The 27,820-nt window shown below is 55.9% G+C and overlaps 1 protein-coding gene across 1 annotated transcript in view; it reads left to right on the top strand.

Moving 5' to 3' along the window:
• The first annotated feature begins 969 nt into the window (after positions 1–969).
• The window catches only part of LOC123751299 (uncharacterized), a 105,273-nt gene continuing 78,422 nt past the window's right edge, over positions 970–27,820 (top strand). Inside the window, exon 1 of the mRNA XM_069316580.1 lies at positions 970–1,129. Coding sequence (XP_069172681.1) covers positions 1,122–1,129 — 8 coding nt within the window. The 5' untranslated portion in view covers positions 970–1,121. The remainder of the gene's footprint in view (positions 1,130–27,820) is intronic.

Raw genomic sequence — 27,820 nt, 5'->3', positions numbered from 1 at the left:
TTTAGTAGTGGCATGTGTGAAAGTGACACATAAAGTGTTACATGTTGTACATATGTAATATGTGTATATAGTTAAGAATTACACATGATAAAGGTTTTGTTTAGTGTTTACCCCATTCCCTTTGGACTGACTATTACTGCTCTGTTCCTAATAACTTACCTATGACTCGGGGTTGGATCTGGTAAGAAGAGGCACTAAGGGCCCATAGAAAGTTTGAATAGAGAGAACCCGGTTACTGGCTAACACTATTATATGACTAACCTCTAGCCTGGAGGGACGGTGTCGGGGGTGTTGGTGTTACTTGCGGTTGGAGGGACGGGGTTGGGGGGGAGGGGGGAGTGATGGTGTTACGGCCGGGTTGAGTGGGGCAGGAACGGTCCTGGAGGGACGGGGGGGGGGGGGGTAGTGATGGTGTTACGGCCGGGTTGAGTGGGGCAGGAACGCGCTTGGAGGGACAGGGGGGGGGGAGTGATGGTGTTACTTACGGCCGGGTTGCGTGGGGCAGGAACGCGCCTGGAGGGACAGTTTAATAGCGATACTTACGGCCGGGTTGAGTGGGGCAGGAACGGTCCTGGAGGGACGGGGGGGGGTGGAGGGGGGATGGGGGGAGCTAGTGATAGTGATGCTTACGGCCGGGTTGAGTGGGGCAGGAACGCGCCTGGAGGGACAGGGGGGGGAGGGGGGGTAGTGATGGTGTTACGGCCGGGTTGAGTGGGGCAGGAACGCGCCTGGAGGGACAGGGGGGGGAGGGGGGGAGTGATGGTGTTACTTACGGCCGGGTTGCGTGGGGCAGGAACGCGCCTGGAGGGACAGGGGGGGGGAGGGGGGGGATAATGGCGATACTTACGGCCGGGTTGCGTGGGGCAGGAACGCGCCTGGAGGGACAGGGGGGGGGAGGGGGGGGGATAATGGCGATACTTACGGCCGGGTTGCGTGTGGCAGGAACGCGCCTGGAGTCACCTCAGTGTGCAGCTGGAAGTGGTCGAGGCGGGAGGCTGTTGCCACCACCACCGCCACTCTTTATCTCTCCACTACGCAGTACGTTACCGGCCAGTGTTGGTCTCCGTGTCCTGCTCCGTGTACCAGGGATCACTCAGGCAACACGGAAAGATAACATTCCAATGGCGAGGTAAGCCCACATTCATCCTCTGTTGAAGTCATCTTTTGCACTAACAGTAAGACGTGACCTTCACTAACAATAAGACGTGACCTTCACTAACAATAAGACGTGACCTTCACTAACAATAAGACGTGACCTTCACTAACAATAAGACATGACCTTCACTAACACTAAGACGTGACCTTCACTAACACTAAGACGTGACCTTCACTAACACTAAGACGTGACCTTCACTAACACTAAGACGTGACCTTCACTAAGACGTGACCTTCACTAACACTAAGACGTGACCTTCACTAACACTAAGACGTGACCTTCACTAAGACGTGACCTTCACTAAGACGTGACCTTCACTAAGACGTGACCTTCACTAAGACGTGACCTTCACTAACAATAAGATCACTAACACTAACAAAAACACATAATTCACTATAAATATTGTAAAACTTACATTATATATAATAATCACTCCATACACTTTGAAGAATCTAACCCATACATTATGCAGTAATGTAAGAAGATTAAAGGCAGTTGCTACAATGGCGAATATAAAGAGGAGCTAAGTTCCTTACGGGCTCACCATAGCCCGTGCTACTTGGAACTTTTGTTCCAAGTAGCTGAACAACAACAACAACAACAAACAGGAGCTGCTTTTATGGGGCAATTCGAAACTTTTGTAGTTTCCTTAATTGTAATGTTCTTAATCAGCCAATAATGTTTTCTCTGACGCTTGTCTCCCCAGCCACAGTTGTGCTCATGTCCTCCATGATTGGTCGTTGACTAATGCTCGTGTCATTATTCTTGTGTTGTCGTTACTGCTGGAATGTCGTAGTTCTTGTTACACAATACAGTACCTGTGTTAGGGTGCTCCTGGATAACTGTTCCGTAACTAAAGGAGTGTGTGAATGTTTTTTTTTTTTTTTTTTTTGCAGGGATAATATTCCTGCGCGGTCCCTAAGTCTCTGGCTGGCCCACTGGGCGGGCCCTAAGCCTCTGGCTGGCCCACTGGGCGGGCCCTAAGTCTCTGGCTGGCCCACTGGGCGGGCCCTAAGCCTCTGGCTGGCCCACTGGGCGGGCCCTAAGCCTCTGGCTGGCCCACTGGGCGGGCCCTAAGTCTCTGGCTGGCCCACTGGGCGGGCCCTAAGCCTCTGGCTGGCCCACTGGGCGGGCCCTAAGTCTCTGGCTGGCCCACTGGGCGGGCCCTAAGCCTCTGGCTGGCCCACTGGGCGGGCCCTAAGCCTCTGGCTGGCCCACTGGGCGGGCCCTAAGCCTCTGGCTGGCCCACTGGGCGGGCCCTAAGCTTCTGGCTGGCGCACTGGGCGGGCCCTAAGCCTCTGGCTGGCCCACTGGGCTGGCCCTAAGCCTCTGGCTGGCCCACTGGGCGGGCCCTAAGCCTCTGGCTGGCCCACTGGGCGGGCCCTAAGTCTCTGGCTGGCCCACTGGGCGGGCCCTAAGCCTCTGGCTGGCCCACTGGGCGGGCCCTAAGTCTCTGGCTGGCCCACTGGGCGGGCCCTAAGCCTCTGGCTGGCCCACTGGGCGGGCCCTAAGTCTCTGGCTGGCCCACTGGGCGGGCCCTAAGCCTCTGGCTGGCCCACTGGGCGGGCCCTAAGTCTCTGGCTGGCCCACTGGGCGGGCCCTAAGCCTCTGGCTGGCCCACTGGGCGGGCCCTAAGCCTCTGGCTGGCCCACTGGGCGGGCCCTAAGTCTCTGGCTGGCCCACTGGGCGGGCCCTAAGCCTCTGGCTGGCCCACTGGGCGGGCCCTAAGCCTCTGGCTGGCCCACTGGGCGGGCCCTAAGCTTCTGGCTGGCGCACTGGGCGGGCCCTAAGCCTCTGGCTGGCCCACTGGGCGGGCCCTAAGCCTCTGGCTGGCCCACTGGGCGGGCCCTAAGCCTCTGGCTGGCCCACTGGGCGGGCCCTAAGTCTCTGGCTGGCCCACTGGGCGGGCCCTAAGCCTCTGGCTGGCCCACTGGGCGGGCCCTAAGTCTCTGGCTGGCCCACTGGGCGGGCCCTAAGCCTCTGGCTGGCCCACTGGGCGGGCCCTAAGCCTCTGGCTGGCCCACTGGGCGGGCCCTAAGCTTCTGGCTGGCGCACTGGGCGGGCCCTAAGCCTCTGGCTGGCCCACTGGGCGGGCCCTAAGCCTCTGGCTGGCCCACTGGGCGGGCCCTAAGCCTCTGGCTGGCCCACTGGGCGGGCCCTAAGTCTCTGGCTGGCCCACTGGGCGGGCCCTAAGCCTCTGGCTGGCCCACTGGGCGGGCCCTAAGTCTCTGGCTGGCCCACTGGGCGGGCCCTAAGCCTCTGGCTGGCCCACTGGGCGGGCCCTAAGCCTCTGGCTGGCCCACTGGGCGGGCCCTAAGCTTCTGGCTGGCGCACTGGGCGGGCCCTAAGCCTCTGGCTGGCCCACTGGGCGGGCCCTAAGCCTCTGGCTGGCCCACTGGGCGGGCCCTAAGCCTCTGGCTGGCCCACTGGGCGGGCCCTAAGTCTCTGGCTGGCCCACTGGGCGGGCCCTAAGCCTCTGGCTGGCCCACTGGGCGGGCCCTAAGTCTCTGGCTGGCCCACTGGGCGGGCCCTAAGCCTCTGGCTGGCCCACTGGGCGGGCCCTAAGTCTCTGGCTGGCCCACTGGGCGGGCCCTAAGCCTCTGGCTGGCCCACTGGGCGGGCCCTAAGCCTCTGGCTGGCCCACTGGGCGGGCCCTAAGTCTCTGGCTGGCCCACTGGGCGGGCCCTAAGCTTCTGGCTGGCCCACTGGGCGGGCCCTAAGCCTCTGGCTGGCCCACTGGGCGGGCCCTAAGCCTCTGGCTGGCCCACTGGGCGGGCCCTAAGTCTCTGGCTGGCCCACTGGGCGGACCCTAAGTCTCTGGCTGGCCCACTAAGTGTTGCTTGTTTCTGTTTTACTTGGGCGGAGTATGAGTATTTATTACTCGTATGGTCGCCTCAGTAAGATTTTGCCATATGTGTTTAACAACTTCTTCTGCTCTGTTGAATCTAAGTTGAAATCTTAATGGGTTGGTAACTGTGCACTGTGTTAGATAATGTTCCAGTGGTCTGTTGTGACTGTAACTGTGCACTGTGTTAGATAATGTTCCAGTGGTCTGTTGTGGCTGTAACTGTGCACTGTGTTAGATAATGTTCCAGTGGTCTGTTGTGGCTGTAACTGTGCACTGTGTTAGATAATGTTCCAGTGGTCTGTTGTGGATGTAACTGTGCACTGTGTTAGATAATGTCCCAGTGGTCTGTTGTGGCTGTAACTGTGCACTGTGTTAGATAATGTTCCAGTGGTCTGTTGTGGATGTAACTGTGCACTGTGTTAGATAATGTTCCAGTGGTCTGTTTGGCATTTCTCCACAGTGCAAAATCTGAGTCACTACTGTGGAAGGCTTTCTTACCTACTAGCACGGTGGGTACATTAGAATGGGTCCACATCACTATCACGTTATGTACTGCAGGAAGGTGGATCACTCTATGGATAGGCAGCTAGATAAGGAACCCGACTGTGCCCGAGTCTCTCTCCCTCTCGTCTCACTAATCTCTCTTTTTCCTATCTCCCTCTTTTCCCCTCTCCTCGTCTCTTCCCCTTTCCTCTTCCCTTCCTCTCTCCTCGTCTTTTCCCCTCTCCTCGTCTCTTCCCCTCTCCTCTTGTCTTCACCTTTCTCCCACAGCATCCACCTCTTCTCCTCCTCTGAGCCCTTTCCATTCTTCTCTCCCCTCGCCTTCTCTCTCCCCCCTTTTTTCCTATTTTATCCCCATCTCTCGTACATACAGTTCGAGAACTGCCACTGAAACTTTGCAACAAGAACATTTACGTGGCAACATTCATCTGACACTCAAACGTCAAGGTCGTTATATACTTATCAATTGGGTGCCAAGTTATGTAGGAATTCCAGACAATGGCATTGTAGACGAAGCTTTAATCGTTCAACTAAGAGGTGGAATGGAGACATTTACATACCACAGAGTCTAACACAGATTAAGAAAATAGTTAGAGATAGAGCAACGCAGAAGATGTACAGTGATCATAACACAACAGCCTCAGGATCTGAGGATTAGTTCCTAATCTGAGGATTAGCCGCAGCATCAGGATCAAAGAACGTTATCAGGGAGGAGTGCCAGAAAATGTTGAGACAGGGCGTAATAGAGCCTAGTACGTCACCGTGGCTCTCTCCTGTTGTGCTAGTTCGGAAACCGGACGGTAGTTATCGTTTCTGTGTTGACTACCGGAAGGTGAACGAATTAACTAAGGGGGATGTGTATCCGTTGCCCCGAATACAGGAGATAATAGATCAATTTGGTGCTGCTAAGTATTTCTCAACTCTTGACGCGAAATCGGCGTATTGGGCGATTCCGGTGGCAGAACAGGATAGGGAAAAAACAGCATTCTCGGATGGTAGGCACACTTATCAATTCCGTAGGATGCCGTTTGGTTTGAAGACAGCGCCTTCGTCGTTTCAGAGGGCCATCAACTTCATCCTTAGTCCGGTACTGGGTAGGCATTCTTTAGCGTACCTGGATGATGTGATATATTCCAGGACGTCTGAGGAACACCTACGGGACTTGACTGAGACTTTGAAATTGTTAGATCAGGCAGGGTTCAAGCTTAACGTTCAGAAAAGCACCCTGGAGGCTCAGAAATTCAAATTTCTGGGGTTCCAGGTGTGCCCAGACAGTATCCGACCTGACCCAGATTCTTGCCCCGCCATTGCTGACATGCCCACTCCAAGGACAGCAAAGGACGTGCGTAGGTTTTTGGGGGCGGCCGGATATTTTCGTCGTCATATTGAAGGTTTCGCTGGCATTTCAGCACCCCTGACTGATCTGACAAAGAAAAATGCGAAGTTTGTATGGAAATCTGAGCATGACGAGGCCTATCGCAAACTGAAGGACCAACTAATCACGACACCGGTATTGGCTATTCCTGATTTCGAGAAAGAATGGGAGGTGCACACTGACGCCAGCGGTATAGCTATTGGTGGGTGCTTAATTCAGCGAGATGCGGATAATTTACCCCATCCAGTAGCCTATTTCAGTAGGAAGGTCAAAGGACCTGAAGTTCGTTATTCAGCTACGGATCGGGAGGCACTGGCAGTAGTAGAATCAGTTAGGTATTTCAAGCCTTACCTATTTCAGCGGCACTTTGTAATCTACACAGACCATCGAGCGTTGACACACATATTTAAAAAGCGAACAAAATGCCCACGAATGTCACGCTGGTCTCACGAACTTTCGGCCCACTCATTCCAGATCTTGTACAAGCCTGGTCCAGCACATGTTGTGCCAGATACCCTAAGTAGGAACATAGCGGCAGTTCAAGTTAATGAAAATATTGAAACCATTCCATCGGATAAAATGAGAGAGTACCAGATGAGCGAGCCTAGATGGAAAGAAATTATTGAGTATTTAGAGGGAGGAAAATACCCGAAAAAGAAAAAGAATTTACCTATTCATGATTTTGAAATGAAACAGGGCGTCCTGTATTATGTTAACAGCCAGAGTGATAGGGCAGTATTTCAGCTAGTTATTCCGGACGCGTTGCGGTCATCAGCGTTAAAGCTTGCGCATGCTTCTAAAATTGCAGGGCATCCGCGGGTCTTTAAAACCCACTTAAAAGCAAAATTTCTATTTTATTTCCCAGGATTACTTTCTGAAGTAATCAATTTCGTGAAGTCTTGCAATCGTTGCCAGAGGAGGAGAGGTACCCTTAAGGTACAAGCCCCACTTCAGGAATTGCCTGAAATTCGTGAGCCTTTAGATCGTGTGGGGGCCGATTTGATTGATTTACATCACAGTCATTCAGGAAACAGATACGTGTTGGTGCTAGTTGACCATTTGTCTAGGTACACTACACTAGTTGCATTACCTCAGAAGGATTCTCGTACGGTTGCAGATGCGTTCTTGCATAGGTTCGTTACTGTATTCGGACCTCCTAAAGTTTTAGTCTCTGACCGGGGTCAAGAATTCAATGGGAATATATTTAGAGAAGTTTGTAAGATTTTAGAGACAACTTCGGCTTTTACAACAGCCTTCCACCCACAAGCAAACGGAATGACGGAACGGACTAATCGTTCAGTCAAGGATATGCTTGCAATCCTTGCTGAACATGACTCAAACACCTGGGATGAACACCTACCCTATGTTCAGTTCGCCTTGAATACTGCCATCCACCAATCAATTAACACCAACCACTTCATTTGTTTACTGGTAATTCATGCAATTTCCCGTCAGGTCTGCTTAACAGACATAATGTTGCATACGGGGAGGACTATCCTTTAGAGGTCCTTGGGAAAATGAGAAATGCATGGAGTATTGCAGCTGAAGCGTCCAAGAAGGCACGGACTCGGTATGCTCATTTTTATGACAAGAAAGTGCGCCCTCTTGAGTTGAAGGAAGGAAGCCTCGTATTGAAAGTGAATGAGGCTGCGCCCGCCAATCAGAGTAGGAAACTAGCTCCGAGGTGGCGAGGACCATATAGAGTAATTAAAAGGGCGGGGCCGGTTAATCTTGTTATAAAGGGAGTATTCGAGGACCAGGTGGAAAGGACAATTCATGTAAATAAATTGAAACATTATCATGCTAGAGAGGAATTAGAACTGCCTTCAGCGGGTCTAGTTCCTGACTCAGCAGTGCTGACTCATGGCTTCACCGACGAGTCAGAGGACGAGGATGACCCTCTGTCATCGCTCATCAGTAGTCATGTGCAGTCTCGCCACCCTATGGTAACGAGATCTCGCGCTATACAGTAAAGTAACTTCCTTGGTTAGTATAATTTAGTATTCATTAGATTTTCCTGTAAAGGCAATGAGATGTACTATGTCTATACTTGACTCGGGTAGCAGCTTTTATCGTGCTCTGGGGTTCCACCTCTACCAAACCCAGAGTATATCTATGCTTCCGCTGTGTTGTGTCTGTCTGTTCCCAGGTCTGATTGGTACACCGACCCAGTTGTTCCAGCCACACGTGAACCCTTGTCTGTAAAGACCAAGGAGGGAGGCACGTTACACAAAGCCCTCCCCCCACCAGACCCAGTAACCCATACATCAGTTACTTTGGGGATGAGTAACTATCCAAGAGTCACCCGGCCGACGCCTCACGTCACTAACGAGGTTGTCAGGGCCAGTGAGCTGTCCACATTATAGCAGTCACCGGAGGTGCCATACAACGCCGGGGTAGCTGTCTCGAGATCACCACTACCCACCTGCTGCGTCATCAAGACTGCAGTCATTCCAGCAGTGTTGGAGGAGAGGTCAAGAAATGGAAAGCACATAGCAGTACTCAAGAATTTCGCCGGAAGATTAATGATTACGTCATCTGAAGCAACAAGAAAGCGGAACTAAGGCGGTCACAGGGGGAAGGCACGGTTTCCCTACAGAGTACCGGGACTCGCCAATAAAAGGTCACAAAATTGTCTCCTTTGGCCTAAAGTCGGCGGTACGAGGGTATACACAGTTGGTGTTTACGGCCTAGTAACCTGGTGACATCAAGAAACGCCTGAGATGTCGTGAGCAATGATGGAAGACGAGATTCACCTGTTCTGCAAACAAGCAACGACCCTACACCACGACCCTCTGACACCACTCCTGCTAAGAGACACCGTTGGTACATCCAGTCCTGCTCTGCTGTGGTCATCTGCGCCGTCAAGTTTAACATCAAGACTGCCGTGTGAACTGTGATTGATATGAAGGCGTGTGGACTGTCGGGAGCAAGATTAATGGCCGAAGTAACAGTATTCTACAGCTGTCACTTGGCACTCAGCTCTACTACACTCTGTCGTCATTCAAGAGTACCGGATGGGAGTACAAGAGGACCAGGTATTGATGTCTAACATGGGAAGAAGAAAGATCGACATCGTCAGCGACTACATTCAGCGTCCAGCAGCATCGATTTTTTTTCTCTAGATTACTCAATATGAACAATTGATACAAACGATAAAGTTGGCTCTGAACATCTGTGTAAAGAATATCTGGACACTTTTGTTTAAATGTTGAAAACAAATTTAGAATCACAATACTTTATAAATGTTGAAAAACAGATTTAAAATAACTATTCTGGTATAATGATATATGAAAATTTACTCTATATATTGGTCATTGATTAAAATCGAAGCCCCTGTGTAATTGTCTAAGCCCAGAACAAACGGTTATGGAAAATTGTGTTGTGTGCTATCTTTTTCAGAATGTTTGAACACCGGAGAAGCGGACCAATATAAACATTGACACTCTTACAGTGAGTGCGAACACTTGGCTGTACAGTCAGCTGAAACCTGTGATATAGTTATAGGAGAATTTTTTTTGCATATGTTTTAGATACATGTAATAAACGTTAGGTGTGTTCCTTAGCATGTCAAGGTTGACATTGAGTGGGGAGTGGTCAGTACACGGATGTGAGCTTGATAGTTCCGTAGTACGCTCCCGGATGACTGAAAGTTCAGTCTGAAGATATAACTTATGTTTCATGGCAGAGCACGGTGTGGCCGGCTCTAGAGGACACATGAACTTGGCTAGTGAAGAGCCAAGAGTTTTTAATAGCTAGTCTGCTGTTAGGAGTAGGGACATGTTATTTAGCTATGTCAGTAAGAGTCGGATGTATGTTTCCTGATGTTGGAGGATTGCTGTCAGTTGACAGCTGAGAAATTTATGAAGTTACACATGTTGATGATGAAGATGTTGGACACTCAAATAATTGTCAAATTTTCTTAGTTAGGTTAGCTTTTGTTTGTGGCATGAGTTGATTTGGATACTAAACCTCGTTATTTTTAACAAAATAACAAGGTTTACTAAGTGCTTGTGCGGGGGGGGGGGGGGGGCGGTTGTAACAAACTAGGCTTGTTGTAAGAATTATCTAGAAGGTTCCAGAAGTCGTGTAGGGACCTGACCTCACAACGCGCATTCCTCGGGGGGTTAGCAAGTCTGAGTCACAAAATGGCTGACGTCTTTGTTCATAGTTTCGTATAATGAACCATTCTATAGTATTCACTTATTTAGAGAAATTAGCCTTTATTCATTTTGCATTCAAATTGTATTGTATAATAATACTGTTTATAATATCAAGAGTATTCTAATTATTAGGATATTGAGTTCAGTCACCATCAGTGACGTCACGAATCAGGACTACTATTTATTGCGGAGTGACCTGGCGGTCATAGGTCAACAGTTTCCACATTCAGTAATTCTCAAAGGTCAAATAGCCATTTTGGGGATCGGGAATAGCTCTTCCTTAAGATGCCTGTGTAATTTAACTTCAGTACAATATTTCAACCAATCTGGATCAATTCAGTGCAACAGAGTTTAATTGTTAAACTTAAGCCTGGCTAGTAACTTGGTAAAACTTAGACTATGCAGAAGGATACAATGCTCTAGCCTGGGGAAGACCAGACGAGGAGAGATCAGTGTGGGATCGAGATCAACTGGGGGAGGTCAACCATCTCACCTCTCCCCCCAAGACCAGCACTCCACCCAAGCTGGTCAACATAGAGGTATAGTTGCTATTGTTAATTGTAGGGATAGTTAATTCATTGCCAAGTAGGGAGTGTTAAATTGATAGGGAGTGCACATCTTTAGATTTTGTTTTAGTTTTTCTTTTAATAAATTAATTAGTTAGTAATTTGTATTTTTATTAATTTCCATGTGTGTTCTATTTATGTGAGTTGGTCCTTGTCACGTGGTCCCCACGAGGCAGAGTTGAATTGGGCGCCGATTCTAACACCAAATCGGAAGTCATCTTTACCGTTGATTTTTAATTAATTCCACACTAAGAGCCAAAGTCATAAGTTACTAGTGGGGATCAAGCCACAAGGTTGATTAATTAGCATGATCGATCCAGACCTCGATCATTGCTCAGTGTTACTGGTCTGGTGGTGGCAGCGTAAAGGCGACCCTAGGGTTTTGCTAGTAGTCTACGTCACGTCATGCGGGTTGTAGACTCTCAAGTCGGTAATCGTCTTGAGACCACGTGGCGTGGGGTCGGCTCAAGTGAAAGTTTTGGGGTTCCTTGGTAGAGAACTAAAGTAAGAATACGGGTAGAGGGAGAAAAAGCAGGAAGGATCTTACGAGAACGCCCCCCCCCCCCCCTCGTGTTACAGACGGGTGAAGCAGTGTGTGTTGGGTGAGTGGGACGGGTGAAACGGCGTGTGATGGGTGAGCGGGACGGGTGAAGCAGCGTGTGTTGGGTGAGTGGGACGGGTGAATCAGCGTGTGTTGGGTGAGTGGGACGGGTGAAGCAGCGTGTGTTGGGTGAGTGGGACGGGTGAAACAGCGTGTGTTGGGTGAGTGGGACGGGTGAAACAGCGTGTGTTGGGTGAGTGGGACGGGTGAAACAGCGTGTGTTGGGTTAGTGGGACGGGTGAATCAGCGTGTGTTGGGTGAGTGGGACGGGTGAAGCAGCGTGTGTTGGGTGAGTGGGACGGGTGAAACAGCGTGTGTTGGGTGAGCGGGACGGGTGAAGCAGCGCGTGCTGGGTGAGTGAGAAGGGTGAAGCAGGTGTTGTGTTTCTACTTAGGGGCGTTGACGATCATGGTATCGGAACGCCCCGGAGTATCCGGTAAGGATTAATTGCGAAAATGGTTGTCTTAATTAATGTCACTTATCAGCGGAAACTAATGTGCCTCGCAGCCAATAATCACAGGAGCCCCAGGTGTCTCCCAGGTGTGAGAGGCACCAGCCCCACCCCACACAGTGAACACTGGGGAGCCCCTGGTGTCCCCCAGGGTGACAAGCACCAGCCCCGCCCCACACAGTGAACACCGGGGAGCCCCAGGTGTCCCCCAGGGTGACAAGCACCAGCCCCGCCTCACACAGTGAACACTGGGGAGCCCCCAGGTGTCCCCCAGGGTGACAAGCACCAGCCCCGCCCCACACCGGGGAGCCCCAGGTGTCCCCCAGGGTGACAAGCACCAGCCCCGCCCCACACAGTGAACACTGGGGAGCCCCAGGTGTCCCCCAGGGTGACAAGCACCAGCCCCGCCCCACACAGTGAACACTGGGGAGCCCCAGGTGTCCCCCAGGGTGACAAGCACCAGCCCCGCCCCACACAGTGAACACTGGGGAGCCCCAGGTGTCCCCCAGGGTGACAAGCACCAGACCCGCCTCACACTGTGAACACTGGGGAGCCCCAGGTGTCCCCCAGGGTGACAAGCACCGGCCCCGCCCCACACAGTGAACACTGGGGAGCCCCCAGGTGTCCCCCAGGGTGACAAGCACCGGCCCCGCCCCAAACAGTGAACACTGGTTAGCCCCAGGTGTCCCCCAGGGTGACAAGCACCAGCCCCGCCCCACACAGTGAACACTGGGGAGCCCCAGGTGTCCCCCTGGGTGACAAGCACCGGCCCCGCCCCACACAGTGAACACTGGGGAGCCCCAGGTGTCCCCCAGGGTGACAAGCACCAGCCCCGCCCCACGCAGTGAACACTGGGGAGCCCCAGGTGTCCCCCAGGGTGACAAGCACCAGCCCCGCCCCACACAGTGAACACTGGGGAGCCCCAGGTGTCCCCCAGGGTGACAAGCACCAGACCCGCCACACACTGTGAACACTGGGGAGCCCCCAGGTGTCCCCCAGGGTGACAAGCACCGGCCCCGCCCCACACAGTGAACACTGGGGAGCGCCCAGGTGTCCCCCAGGGTGACAAGCACCAGCCCCGCCCCACACAGTGAACACTGGGGAGCCCCAGGTGTCCCCCAGGGTGACAAGCACCAGCCCCGCCCCACACAGTGAACACTGGGGAGCCCCCAGGTGTCCCCCAGGGTGACAAGCACCGGCCCCGCCCCACACAGTGAACGCTGGGGAGCCCCCAGGTGTCCCCCAGGGTGACAAGCACCAGCCCCGCCTCACACTGTGAACACTGGGGAGCCCCCAGGTGTCCCCCAGGGTGACAAGCACCAGCGCCGCCCCACACAGTGAACACTGGGGAGCCCTAGGTGTCCCCCAGGGTGACAAGCACCAGCCCCGCCCAACACAGACAACTCTGGGGAGCCCCAGGTGTCCCCCAGGGTGACAAGCACCAGCCCCGCCCAACACAGACAACACTGGGGAGCCCCAGGTGTCCCCCAGGGTGACAAGCACCAGCCCCGCCCAACACAGACAACACTGGGGAGCCCCAGGTGTCCCCCAGGGTGACAAGCACCAGCCCCGCCCCACACAGTGAACACTGGGGAGCCCCAGGTGTCCCCCAGGGTGACAAGCACCAGCCCCGCCCCACACAGTGAACACTGGGGAGCCCCAGGTGTCCCTCAGGGTGACAAGCACCGGCCCCGCCCAACACAGACAACACTGGGGAGCCCCAGGTGTCCCCCAGGGTGACAAGCACCGGCCCCGCCCACCACAGTGAACACTGGGGAGCCCCAGGTGTCACCCAGGGTGACAAGCACCAGCCCCGCCCCACACAGTGAACACTGGGGACCCCAGGTGTCCCTCAGGGTGACAAGCACCGGCCCCGCCCAACACAGACAACACTGGGGAGCCCCAGGTGTCACCCAGGGTGACAAGCACCGGCCCCGCCCAACACAGACAACACTGGGGAGCCCCAGGTGTCACCCAGGGTGACAAGCACCGGCCCCGCCCAACACAGACAACACTGGGGAGCCCCAGGTGTCACCCAGGGTGACAAGCACCGGCCCCGCCCAACACAGACAACACTGGGGAGCCCCAGGTGTCCCCCAGGGTGACAAGCACCAGACCCGCCACACACTGTGAACACTGGGGAGCCCCCAGGTGTCCCCCAGGGTGACAAGCACCAGCCCCGCCCCACACAGACAACACTGGGGAGCCCCCAGGTGTCCCCCAGGGTGACAAGCACCGGCCCCGCCCAACACAGACAACACTGGGGAGCCCCAGGTGTCCCCCAGGGTGACAAGCACCGGCCCCGCCCCACACAGTGAACACTGGGGAGCGCCCAGGTGTCCCCCAGGGTGACAAGCACCAGCCCCGCCCCACACAGTGAACACTGGGGAGCCCCAGGTGTCCCCCAGGGTGACAAGCACCAGCCCCGCCCCACGCAGTGAACACTGGGGAGCCCCAGGTGTCCCCCAGGGTGACAAGCACCAGCCCCGCCCCACACAGTGAACACTGGGGAGCCCCAGGTGTCCCCCAGGGTGACAAGCACCAGACCCGCCACACACTGTGAACACTGGGGAGCCCCCAGGTGTCCCCCAGGGTGACAAGCACCGGCCCCGCCCCACACAGTGAACACTGGGGAGCGCCCAGGTGTCCCCCAGGGTGACAAGCACCAGCCCCGCCCCACACAGTGAACACTGGGGAGCCCCAGGTGTCCCCCAGGGTGACAAGCACCAGCCCCGCCCCACACAGTGAACACTGGGGAGCCCCCAGGTGTCCCCCAGGGTGACAAGCACCGGCCCCGCCCCACACAGTGAACGCTGGGGAGCCCCCAGGTGTCCCCCAGGGTGACAAGCACCAGCCCCGCCTCACACTGTGAACACTGGGGAGCCCCCAGGTGTCCCCCAGGGTGACAAGCACCAGCGCCGCCCCACACAGTGAACACTGGGGAGCCCTAGGTGTCCCCCAGGGTGACAAGCACCAGCCCCGCCCAACACAGACAACTCTGGGGAGCCCCAGGTGTCCCCCAGGGTGACAAGCACCAGCCCCGCCCAACACAGACAACACTGGGGAGCCCCAGGTGTCCCCCAGGGTGACAAGCACCAGCCCCGCCCAACACAGACAACACTGGGGAGCCCCAGGTGTCCCCCAGGGTGACAAGCACCAGCCCCGCCCCACACAGTGAACACTGGGGAGCCCCAGGTGTCCCCCAGGGTGACAAGCACCAGCCCCGCCCCACACAGTGAACACTGGGGAGCCCCAGGTGTCCCTCAGGGTGACAAGCACCGGCCCCGCCCAACACAGACAACACTGGGGAGCCCCAGGTGTCCCCCAGGGTGACAAGCACCGGCCCCGCCCACCACAGTGAACACTGGGGAGCCCCAGGTGTCACCCAGGGTGACAAGCACCAGCCCCGCCCCACACAGTGAACACTGGGGACCCCAGGTGTCCCTCAGGGTGACAAGCACCGGCCCCGCCCAACACAGACAACACTGGGGAGCCCCAGGTGTCACCCAGGGTGACAAGCACCGGCCCCGCCCAACACAGACAACACTGGGGAGCCCCAGGTGTCACCCAGGGTGACAAGCACCGGCCCCGCCCAACACAGACAACACTGGGGAGCCCCAGGTGTCACCCAGGGTGACAAGCACCGGCCCCGCCCAACACAGACAACACTGGGGAGCCCCAGGTGTCACCTAGGGTGACAAGCACCAGCCCCGCCCCACACAGTGAACACTGGGGAGCCCCAGGTGTCCCCCAGGGTGACAAGCACCAGCCCCGCCCCACACAGACAACACTGGGGAGCCCCCAGGTGTCCCCCAGGGTGACAAGCACCGGCCCCGCCCAACACAGACAACACTGGGGAGCCCCAGGTGTCCCCCAGGGTGACAAGCACCAGCCCCGCCCAACACAGACAACACTGGGGAGCCCCAGGTGTCCCCCAGGGTGACAAGCACCAGCCCCGCCCCACACAGACAACACTGGGGAGCCCCCAGGTGTCCCCCAGGGTGACAAGCACCAGCCCCGCCCCACACAGTGAACACTGGGGAGCCCCAGGTGTCCACCAGGGTGACAAGCACCAGCCCCGCCCCACACAGTGAACACTGGAGAGCCCCAGGTGTCCCCCAGGGTGACAAGCACCGGCCCCGCCCCACACAGTGAACACTGGGGAGCCCCAGGTGTCCCCCAGGGTGACAAGCACCAGACCCGCCCCACACAGTGAACACTGGGGAGCCCCAGGTGTCCCCCAGGGTGACAAGCACCAGCCCCGCCCCACACAGACAACACTGGGGAGCCCCCAGGTGTCCCCCAGGGTGACAAGCACCAGACCCGCCTCACACTGTGAACACTGGGGAGCCCCAGGTGTCCCCCAGGGTGACAAGCACCGGCCCCGCCCCACACAGTGAACACTGGGGAGCCCCAGGTGTCCCCCAAGGTGACAAGCACCAGACCCGCCACACACTGTGAACACTGGGGAGCCCCAGGTGTCCCCCAGGGTGACAAGCACCGGCCCCGCCCCACACAGTGAACACTGGGGAGCCCCAGGTGTCCCCCAGGGTGACAAGCACCAGACCCGCCACACACTGTGAACACTGGGGAGCCCCAGGTGTCCCCCAGGGTGACAAGCACCGGCCCCGCCCCACACAGTGAACACTGGGGAGCCCCAGGTGTCCCCCAGGGTGACAAGCACCAGACCCGCCTCACACTGTGAACACTGGGGAACCCCAGGTGTCCCCCAGGGTGACAAGCACCAGCCCCGCCCCACACAGTGAACACTGGGGAGCGCCAGGTGTCCCCCAGGGTGACAAGCACCAGCCCCGCCCCACACAGACAACACTGGGGAGCCCCAGGTGTCCCCAGGCTGACAAGCACCAGCCCCGCCCCACACAGTGAACACTGGGGAGCCCCAGGTGTCCCCCAGGCTGACAAGCACCGGCCCCGCCCCACACAGTGAACACTGGGGAGCCCCAGGTGTCCCCCAGGGTGACAAGCACCGGCCCCGCCCCACACAGTGAACACTGGAAAGCCCCAGGTGTCCCCCAGGGTGACAAGCACCAGACCCGCCACACACAGTGAACACTGGGGAGCCCCAGGTGTCCCCCAGGGTGACAAGCACCGGCCCCGCCCCACACAGTGAACACTGGGGAGCGCCAGGTGTCCCCCAGGGTGACAAGCACCAGCCCCGCCCCACACAGTGAACACTGGGGAGCCCCAGGTGTCCCCCTGGGTGACAAGCACCAGTTCCGCCCCACACAGTGAACACTGGGGAGCCCCAGGTGTCCCTCAGGGTGACAAGCACCAGCCCCGCCCCACACAGTGAACACTGGGGAGCCCCAGGTGTCCCCCAGGGTGACAAGCACCAGCCCCGCCCCACACAGTGAACACTGGGGAGCCCCCAGGTGTCCCCCAGGGTGACAAGCACCAGCCCCGCTTTACACTGTGAACACTGGGGAGCCCCAGGTGTCCCCCAGGGTGACAAGCACCAGCGCCGCCCCACACAGTGAACACTGGGGAGCCCCAAGTGTCCCCCAGGGTGACAAGCACCAGCCCTGCCCAACACAGACAACACTGGGGAGCCCCAGGTGTCCCCCAGGGTGACAAGCACCGGCCCCGCCCCACACAGTGAACACTGGGGAGCCCCAGGTGTCCCCCAGGGTGACAAGCACCAGCCCCGCCCCACACAGACAACACTGGGGAGCCCCAGGTGTCCCCCAGGGTGACAAGCACCGGCCCCGCCCCACACAGTGATCACTGGGAGCCCCAGGTGTCCCCCAGGGTGACAAGCACCAGCCCCGCCCCACACAGACAACACTGGGGAGCCCCCAGGTGTCCCCCAGGGTGACAAGCACCAGCCCAACCCCACACAGACAACACTGGGGAGCCCCAGGTGTCCCCCAGGGTGACAAGCACCAGCCCCGCCCCACACAGTGAACACTGGGGAGCCCCCAGGTGTCCCCCAGGGTGACAAGCACCAGCCCCGCCCCACACAGACAACACTGGGGAGCCCCCAGGTGTCCCCCAGGGTGACAAGCACCGGCCCCGCCCCACACAGTGAACACTGGGGAGCCCCAGGTGTCACCCAGGGTGACAAGCACCAGCCCCGCCCCACACAGTGAACACTGGGGAGCCCCAGGTGTCCCCCAGGGTGACAAGCACCGGCCCCGCCTCACACAGTGAACACTGGGGAGCCCCAGGTGTCCCTCAGGGTGACAAGCACCAGCCCCGCCTCACACAGTGAACACTGGGGAACCCCAGGTGTCACCCAGGGTGACAAGCACCGGCCCCGCCCCACACAGACAACACTGGGGAGCCCCCAGGTGTCCCCCAGGGTGACAGGCACCGGCCCCGCCCAACACAGACAACACTGGGGAGCCCCAGGTGTCCCTCAGGGTGACAAGCACCAGCCCCGCCCAACACAGACAACACTGGGGAGCCCCAGGTGTCCCCCAGGGTGACAAGCACCAGCCCCGCCCCACACAGACAACACTGGGGAGCCCCAGGTGTCCCCCAGGGTGACAAGCACCGGCCCCGCCCCACACAGTGAACACTGGGGTGCCCCCAGGTGTCCCCCAGGGTGACAAGCACCAGCCCCGCCCAACACAGACAACACTGGGGAGCCCCCAGGTGTCCCCCAGGGTGACAAGCACCAGACCCGCCTCACACTGTGAACACTGGGGAGCCCCAGGTGTCCCCCAGGGTGTCAAGCACCAGACCCGCCTCACACTGTGAACACTGGGGAGCCCCAGGTGTCCCCCAGGGTGACAAGCACCGGCCCCGCCCCACACAGTGAACACTGGGGAGCGACAGGTGTCCCCCAGGGTGACAAGCACCAGCCCCGCACAACACTGGGGAGCCCCAGGTGTCCCCCAGGGTGACAAGCACCGGCCCCGCCCCACACAGTGAACACTGGGGAGCCCCAGGTGTCCCCCAGGGTGACAAGCACCAGCCCCGCCTCACACAGTGAACACTGGGGAGCCCCAGGTGTCCCCCAGGGTGACAAGCACCAGCCCCGCCCCACACAGTGAACACTGGGGAGCCCCCAGGTGTCCCCCAGGGTGACAAGCACCGGCCCCGCCCCACACAGTGAACACTGGGGAGCCCCAGGTGTCCCCCAGGGTGACAAGCACCAGCCCCGCCCCACACAGTGAACACTGGGGAGCCCCCAGGTGTCCCCCAGGGTGACAAGCACCAGCCCCGCCCCACACAGTGAACACTGGGGAGCCCCAGGTGTCCCCCAGGGTGACAAGCACCAGCCCCGCCCCACACAGTGAACACTAAGGAGCCCCAGGTGTCCCCCAGGGTGACAAGCACCAGCCCCGCCCCACACAGACAACACTGGGGAGCCCCCAGGTGTCCCCCAGGGTGACAAGCACCAGCCCCGCCCCATACAGTGAACACTGGGGAGCCCCCAGGTGTCCCCCAGGGTGACAAGCACCAGCCCCGCCCCACACAGACAACACTGGGGAGCCCCAGGTGTCCCCCAGGGTGACAAGCACCAGCCCCGCCCCACACAGTGAACACTGGGGAGCCCCAGGTGTCCCCCAGGGTGACAAGCACCGGCCCCGCCCCACACAGTGAACACTGGGGAGCCCCAGGTGTCCCCCAGGGTGACAAGCACCAGCCCCGCCCCACACAGTGAACACTGGGGAGCCCCAGGTGTCCCCCAGGGTGACAAGCACCAGCCCCGCCCCACACAGTGAACACTGGGGAGCCCCAGGTGTCCCCCAGGGTGACAAGCACCAGCCCCGCCCCACACAGTGAACACTGGGGAGCCCCAGGTGTTCCCCAGGGTGACAAGCACCAGCCCCGCCCCACACAGTGAACACTGGGGAGCCCCCAGGTGTCCCCCAGGGTGATAGGCACCAGCCCCGCCCCACACAGTGAACACTGGGGAGCCCCAGGTGTCCCCCAGGGTGACAAGCACCAGCCCCGCCCCACACAGTGAACACTGGGGAGCCCCAGGTGTCCCCCAGGGTGACAAGCACCAGCCCCGCCCCACACAGTGAACACTGGGGAGCCCCAGGTGTTCCCCAGGGTGACAAGCACCAGCCCTGCCCCACACAGTGAACACTGGGGAGCCCCCAGGTGTCCCCCAGGGTGATAGGCACCAGCCCCGCCCCACACAGTGAACACTGGGGAGCCCCAGGTGTCCCCCAGGGTGACAAGCACCAGCCCCGCCCCACACAGTGAACACTGGGGAGCCCCCAGGTGTCCCCCAGGGTGACAAGCACCAGCCCCGCCCCACACAGACAACACTGGGGAGCCCCCAGGTGTCCCCCTGGGTGACAAGCACCAGCCCCGCCCCACACAGTGAACACCGGGGAGCCCCAGGTGTCCCCCAGGGTGACAAGCACCGGCCCCGCCCCACACAGTGAACACTGGGGAGCACCAGGTGTCCCTCAGGGTGACAAGCACCAGCCCCGCCCCACACAGTGAACACTGGGGAGCCCCAGGTGTCCCTCAGGGTGACAAGCACCAGCCCCGCCCCACACAGTGAACACTGGGGAGCCCCAGGTGTCCCTCAGGGTGACAAGCACCAGCCCCGCCCCACACAGACAACACTGGGGAGCCCCAGGTGTCCCTCAGGGTGACAAGCACCAGCCCCGCCCCACACAGACAACACTGGGGAGCCCCAGGTGTCCCCCAGGGTGACAAGCACCAGCCCCGCCCCACACAGACAACACTGGGGAGCCCCAGGTGTCCCCCAGGGTGACAAACACTCGGCCCCGATCTAAAACGCAAGGGTTATCCAGCGTCCGCCGGCAAGAGATGAAGCCAGCCGGCCACCACATCAGAGGGCACACCAGGAGCCCACCAAGACCCACCACGTCAGAGGGCACACCAGGAGCCCACCAAGACCCACCACGTCAGAGGGCACACCAGGAGCCCACCAAGACCCACCACGTCAGAGGGCACACCAGGAGCCCACCAAGACCCACCACATCTGAGGGCACACCAGGAACCCACCAAGACCCACCACGTCAGAGGGCACACCAGGAGCCCACCAAGACCCACCACATCTGAGGGCACACCAGGAGCCCACCAAGACCCACCACGTCAGAGGGCACACCAGGAGCCCACCAAGACCCACCACGTCAGAGGGCACACCAGGAGCCCACCAAGACCCACCACGTCTGAGGGCACACCAGGAACCCATCAAGACCCACCACAACTGAGGGCACACCAGGAGCCCACCAAGACCCACCACGTCTGAGGGCACACCAGGAACCCATCAAGACCCACCACGTCTGAGGGCACACCAGGAGCCCACCAAGACCCACCACGTCTGAGGGCACACCAGGAGCCCACCAAGACCCACCACGTCTGAGGGCACACCAGGAGCCCACCAAGACCCACCACGTCAGAGGGCACACCAGGAGCCCACCAAGACCCACCACGTCTGAGGGCACACCAGGAACCCACCAAGACCCACCACGTCTGAGGGCACACCAGGAGCCCACCAAGACCCACCACGTCTGAGGGCACACCAGGAGCCCACCAAGACCCACCACGTCTGAGGGCACACCAGGAACCCATCAAGACCCACCACGTCTGAGGGCACACCAGGAACCCATCAAGACCCACCACGTCTGAGGGCACACCAGGAGCCCACCAAGACCCACCACATCTGAGGGCACACCAGGAGCCCACCAAGATCCACCACGTCTGAGGGCACACCAGGAGCCCACCAAGACCCACCACATCAGAGGGCACACCAGGAGCCCACCAAGACCCACCACATCTGAGGGCACACCAGGAACCCATCAAGACCCACCACGTCTGAGGGCACACCAGGAGCCCACCAAGACCCACCACATCAGAGGGCACACCAGGAGCCCACCAAGACCCACCACGTCTGAGGGCACACCAGGAGCCCACCAAGACCCACCACGTCGGAGGGCACACCAGGAGCCCACCAAGATCCACCACGTCTGAGGGCACACCAGGAGCCCACCAAGACCCACCACGTCGGAGGGCACACCAGGAGCCCACCAAGACCCACCACATCAGAGGGCACACTAGGAGCCCACCAAGACCCACCACGTCAGAGGGCACAGCAGGAGCCCACCAAGACCCACCACGTCGGAGGGCACACCAGGAGCCCACCAAGACCCACCACGTCGGAGGGCACACCAGGAGCCCACCAAGACCCACCACATCTGAGGGCACACCAGGAGCCCACCAAGACCCACCACATCTGAGGGCACACCAGGAGCCCACCAAGACCCACCACATCTGAGGGCACACCAGGAGCCCACCAAGACCCACCACATCTGAGGGCACACCAGGAGCCCACCAAGACCCACCAAATCTGAGGGCACACCAGGAGCCCACCAAGACCCACCACATCTGAGGGCACACCAGGAGCCCACCAAGACCCACCACATCTGAAGGCTCACCAGGAGCGCACCAAGACCCACCACATTTGAGGGCACACCAGGAGCGCACCACATTTTCTTGGAAAATGGAAATTCTTCAGGAGTCAGAGAAGGAAAAAGACTTGGGGGTTGATATCACGCCAGACCTGTCTCCTGCAGCACATATCAAGAGGATAACATCAGCGGCATATGCCAGGCTGGCCAACATATGAACGGCATTCAGAAACTTGTGTAAAGAATCATTCAGAACTTTGTATACCACATATGTCAGGCCAATCCTGGAGTATGCAGCCCCAGCATGGAGTCCATATCTAGTCAAGGATCAGACTAAACTGGAAAAGGTTCAAAGGTTTGCCCCCAGACTAGTACCCGAGCTGAGAGGTATGAGCTACGAGGAGAGACTACGGGAATTAAACCTCACTTCGCTGGAAGACAGAAGAGTTAGGGGGGGACATGATCACCACATTCAAGATTCTGAAGGGAATTGATAGGGTAGATAAAGACAGTCTATTTAACACAAGGGGAACACGCACAAGGGGACACAGGTGGAAACTGAGTGCCCAAATGAGCCACAGAGATATTAGAAAGAACTTTTTTAGTGTCAGAGTGGTTGACAAATGGAATGCATTAGGAAGTGATGTGGTGGAGGCTGACTCCATACACAGTTTCAAGTGTAGATATGATAGAGCCCAATATGCTCAGGAATCTGTACACCTGTTGATTGACGGTTGAGAGGCGGGACCAAAGAGCCAGAGCTCAACCCCCGCAAACACAACTAGGTGAGTACAACTTGGTGAGTACATCTGAGGGCACACCAGGTGCCCACCAAGACCCACCACATCTGAGGGCACACCAGGAGCCCACCAAGACCCACCACATCTGAGGGCACACCAGGAGCCCACCAAGACCCACCACGTCTGAGGGCACACCAGGTGCCCACCAAGACCCACTACGTCTGACGGCACACCAGGAGCCCACCAAGACCCACCACGTCTGAGGGCACACCAGGAGCCCACCAAGACCCACCTCTCTACCAAGCCAGCGCCGGACACAGCGTCCGCCGTCACTATCAACTATGCTGTGACTTAAGGCGATATGTGCGCCAGGCGTCGCAGCAATCCGGACCGTGGAATAGGAATGTCAAACGAATATTAAATTTAAACACGCGCAAACAGAACGTGATCTGGCGGCTCCCAGACGGAGGAGGAGTCCAGACGTCCACTCGTCGTCAAAGTTGAACCAGGACGTGTAGCAGGTGTGGTGTTGCAGTAGGTTGTTGATAACACGTGCAGACTCACCTGGAAGGCTCGTCGGATTATAGCAACTCCCACATGAATACAAAGCAGTGTCCCGTTCCTGATTACATTCAACCAGAACTCGTGTTTATATGCAACCTCGCTGTCTTTCGCTTATATCTCTCTCACTATATATGTCTCTGGCTTTCCCCGTCCCTGCCACACTTTGCCCACACTACACTTCCACCCTTCCTCCCCCTTACACCACCACCCTTCCTCCACACTACAAGCGCTCTGGAAAAACAGCTTCCGCAAGGTTCAAGTTCCTTTGAACCTTGAGAGGGAAAGATGCAACAAGTACACAGAATATCTTGTGGGGAAGAACCTCCGACGTATCAGCTTCAAGATAAGATACAATGCAAGAGGACATCCACGACTCACAATAAAGAACCTGGAAACAATTGAAGTATTGGTAAATATAAATTCTTGGACCAGCAGCACAAACTCGTCAAACTCGACTAGAAGGAATCGAAGCCAGTTCCTCTGGACTAAACATTAGATCACCCACTGAGTACGGTGGGTGATCTAATAGGAAAATAAAAGATGATCAATAGGAGAGGAAAGCGTCCTCTGGAGGGAAGTCATCCTCCAGAGGAAGGGATAAATCCCACCACGAGTAACATTTTGCCAGTGGGGGGAAGTGTCGGGTACCTGGTATTCACCGAGGCTCTTGTCTGCTACACTGTGTGCATGTTAATGCCTGATGCGCTCAGAGGTAAATGTGAAGCGAATTCCCAACAACCCTCAACGTCACGATGAACGAGAACGTTAACAGAGGTCAATGTCTCATGTCTCGATGACGTTCATTGGACGTCGATACCGTTGATTCAACGTTTGATAACGTTGAGTGAATGTTACTAGAATATCTTTTGCCTGCTGGGAGAGAGAACGGGAGGGACAAAGGTAACGAATGGGAATGAGAGAGATGTAGAGAGAATGGGTGAGCAGAGAGAGACAGGGAATAAAAGGGTGGGAGGCAGAGAGAGTGGTAGGGAGGGAGAGATGCCCTCCCTCCCTATCATTAGGGAGGGTAGGGCTGGGAATGATAAGGATGGGATAGAAACATAAAATCTGAAATTTTATCATTCTCCCAGCCTCTGCTTAGGTACCAGGCATTTAATGGTCCACACCAACGTCGTATACATTTAATGCCATGATAGTGTGGTTGACAGTATATATATATATATATATATATATATATAAGACAGAACACGAAACAATGGATATTGAATAGAAGTGTTTGTAGAAAGCCTATTGGTCCATATTTCTTGATGCTTCTATATTGGAGCGGAGTCTTGAGGTGGGTAGAATATAGTTGTGCAATAATTGGCTGTTGATTGCTGGTGTTGACTTCTTGATGTGTAGTGCCTCGCAAACGTCAAGCCGCCTGCTATCGCTGTATCTATCGATAATTTCTGTGTTGTTTACTAGGATTTCTCTGGCGATGGTTTGGTTGTGGGAAGAGATTATATGTTCCTTAATGGAGCCCTGTTGCTTATGCATCGTTAAACGCCTAGAAAGAGATGTTGTTGTCTTGCCTATATACTGGGTTTTTTGGAGCTTACAGTCCCCAAGAGGGCATTTGAAGGCATAGACGACGTTAGTCTCTTTTAAAGCGTTCTGTTTTGTGTCTGGAGAGTTTCTCATGAGTAGGCTGGCCGTTTTTCTGGTTTTATAGTAAATCGTCAGTTGTATCCTCTGATTTTTGTCTGTAGGGATAATGTTTCTATTAACAATATCTTTCAGGACCCTTTCCTCCGTTTTATGAGCTGTGGAAAAGAAGTTCCTGTAAAATAGTCTAATAGGGGGTATAGGTGTTGTGTTAGTTGTCTCTTCAGAGGTTGCATGGCTTTTCACTTTCCTTCTTATGATGTCTTCGACGAAACCATTGGAGAAGCCGTTATTGACTAGGATAACGGTCCTAGTCAATAACGGCTTCTCCAATGGTTTCGTCGAAGACATCATAAGAAGGAAAGTGAAAAGCCATGCAACCTCTGAAGAGACAACTAACACAACACCTATACCCCCTATTAGACTATTTTACAGGAACTTCTTTTCCACAGCTCATAAAACGGAGGAAAGGGTCCTGAAAGATATTGTTAATAGAAACATTATCCCTACAGACAAAAATCAGAGGATACAACTGACGATTTACTATAAAACCAGAAAAACGGCCAGCCTACTCATGAGAAACTCTCCAGACACAAAACAGAACGCTTTAAAAGAGACTAACGTCGTCTATGCCTTCAAATGCCCTCTTGGGGACTGTAAGCTCCAAAAAAAACAGTATATAGGCAAGACAACAACATCTCTTTCTAGGCGTTTAACGATGCATAAGCAACAGGGCTCCATTAAGGAACATATAATCTCTTCCCACAACCAAACCATCGCCAGAGAAATCCTAGTAAACAACACAGAAATCATCGATAGATACAGCGATAGCAGGCGGCTTGACGTTTGCGAGGCACTACACATCAAGAAGTCAACACCAGCAATCAACAGCCAATTATTGCACAACTATATTCTACCCACCTCAAGACTCCGCTCCAATATAGAAGCATCAAGAAATATGGACCAATAGGCTTTCTACAAACACTTCTATTCAATATCCATTGTTTCGTGTTCTGTCTTGTGTTGATGAAATTAATACCCTATTAATACTCTTGTTCTGTCTTGTGTTGATGAAATTAATACCCTATTAATACCACATTTTGTTCTGTCTTGTGTTAATGCCACATCACCCCTTCCACCTCACTCAAATGTAGATATAAAATCGGAGATGCGTAAGTTCTATTCAGTTGTGTATTTGTGAACTAAAGTCTTTGAAAATGTAATAAGTTTTACGAAACGCGCTCGTGTCGAGTCAGACTAGAAATAAAAATGAATTTTGGAGAACTGATTTTTGATTTACCTCCAACAGTGAAGCGAAATGTACGAAAGATTGAGAAAATTCGTGTTAGAATTATTAATCATACTTTTTCGGTCATATTTAATAATATATATATATATATATATGCGAACAAGCCAGAATGGTCCCCTGGACAATATGCAACTGAAAACTCACACCCCAGAAGCGACTCGAACCCATACTCCCAGAAGCAACGCAACTGGTATGTACAAGATGCCTTAATCCACTTGACCATCACGACCGGACATAATGAGGTGATAGCCGAGGCTATTTGAACCACCCCACCGCCGGCACTCGGATAGTAATCTTGGGCATAGCATTTTACCAAATCACCTCATTCTTAGGGGCACACGTGAGGAACACAAATGCGAACAAGCCAGAATGGTCCCCTGGACAATATGCAACTGAAAACTCACACCCCAGAAGTGACTCGAACCCATACTCCCAGAAGCAACGCAACTGGTATGTACAAGACGCCTTAATCCACTTGACCATCACGACCGGACATAATGAGGTGATAGCCGAGGCTATTTGAACCACCCCACCGCCGGCACTCGGATAGTAATCTTGGGCATAGCATTTTACCAAATCACCTCATTCTTAGGGGCACACGTGAGGAACACAAATGCGAACAAGCCAGAATGGTCCCCTGGACAATATGCAACTGAAAACTCACACCCCAGAAGTGACTCGAACCCATACTCCTAGAAGCAACGCAACTGGTATGTACAAGACGCCTTAATCCACTTGACCATCACGACCGGACATAATGAGGTGATAGCCGAGGCTATTTGAACCACCCCACCGCCGGCACTCGGATAGTAATCTTGGGCATAGCATTTTACCAAATCACCTCATTCTTAGGGGCACACGTGAGGAACACAAATGCGAACAAGCCAGAATGGTCCCCTGGACAATATGCAACTGAAAACTCACACCCCAGAAGTGACTCGAACCCATACTCCCAGAAGCAACGCAACTGGTATTTACAAGACGCCTTAATCCACTTGACCATCACGACCGGACATAATGAGCTGATAGCCGAGGCTATTTGAACCACCCCACCGCCGGCACTCGGATAGTAATCTTGGGCATAGCATTTTACCAAATCACCTCATTCTTAGGGGCACACGTGAGGAACACAAATGCGAACAAGCCAGAATGGTCCCCTGGACAATATGCAACTGAAAACTCACACCCCAGAAGTGACTCGAACCCATACTCCCAGAAGCTGGTATGGCGTCTTGTACATACCAGTTGCGTTGCTTCTGGGAGTATGGGTTCGAGTCACTTCTGGGGTGTGAGTTTTCAGTTGCATATTGTCCAGGGGACCATTCTGGCTTGTTCGCATTTGTGTTCCTCACGTGTGCCCCTAAGAATGAGGTGATTTGGTAAAATGCTATGCCCAAGATTACTATCCGAGTGCCGGCGGTGGGGTGGTTCAAATAGCCTCGGCTATCACCTCATTATGTCCGGTCGTGATGGTCAAGTGGATTAAGGCGTCTTGTACATACCAGTTGCGTTGCTTCTGGGAGTATGGGTTCGAGTCACTTCTGGGGTGTGAGTTTTCAGTTGCATATTGT

The sequence above is a fragment of the Procambarus clarkii genome, chromosome 84 (assembly GCF_040958095.1).
Source record: "Procambarus clarkii isolate CNS0578487 chromosome 84, FALCON_Pclarkii_2.0, whole genome shotgun sequence".
Lineage (NCBI taxonomy): Eukaryota > Metazoa > Arthropoda > Malacostraca > Decapoda > Cambaridae > Procambarus > Procambarus clarkii.
Note: the sequence above shows the minus strand (reverse complement) of the source record. Positions and strands in the feature narration are given on the sequence as shown.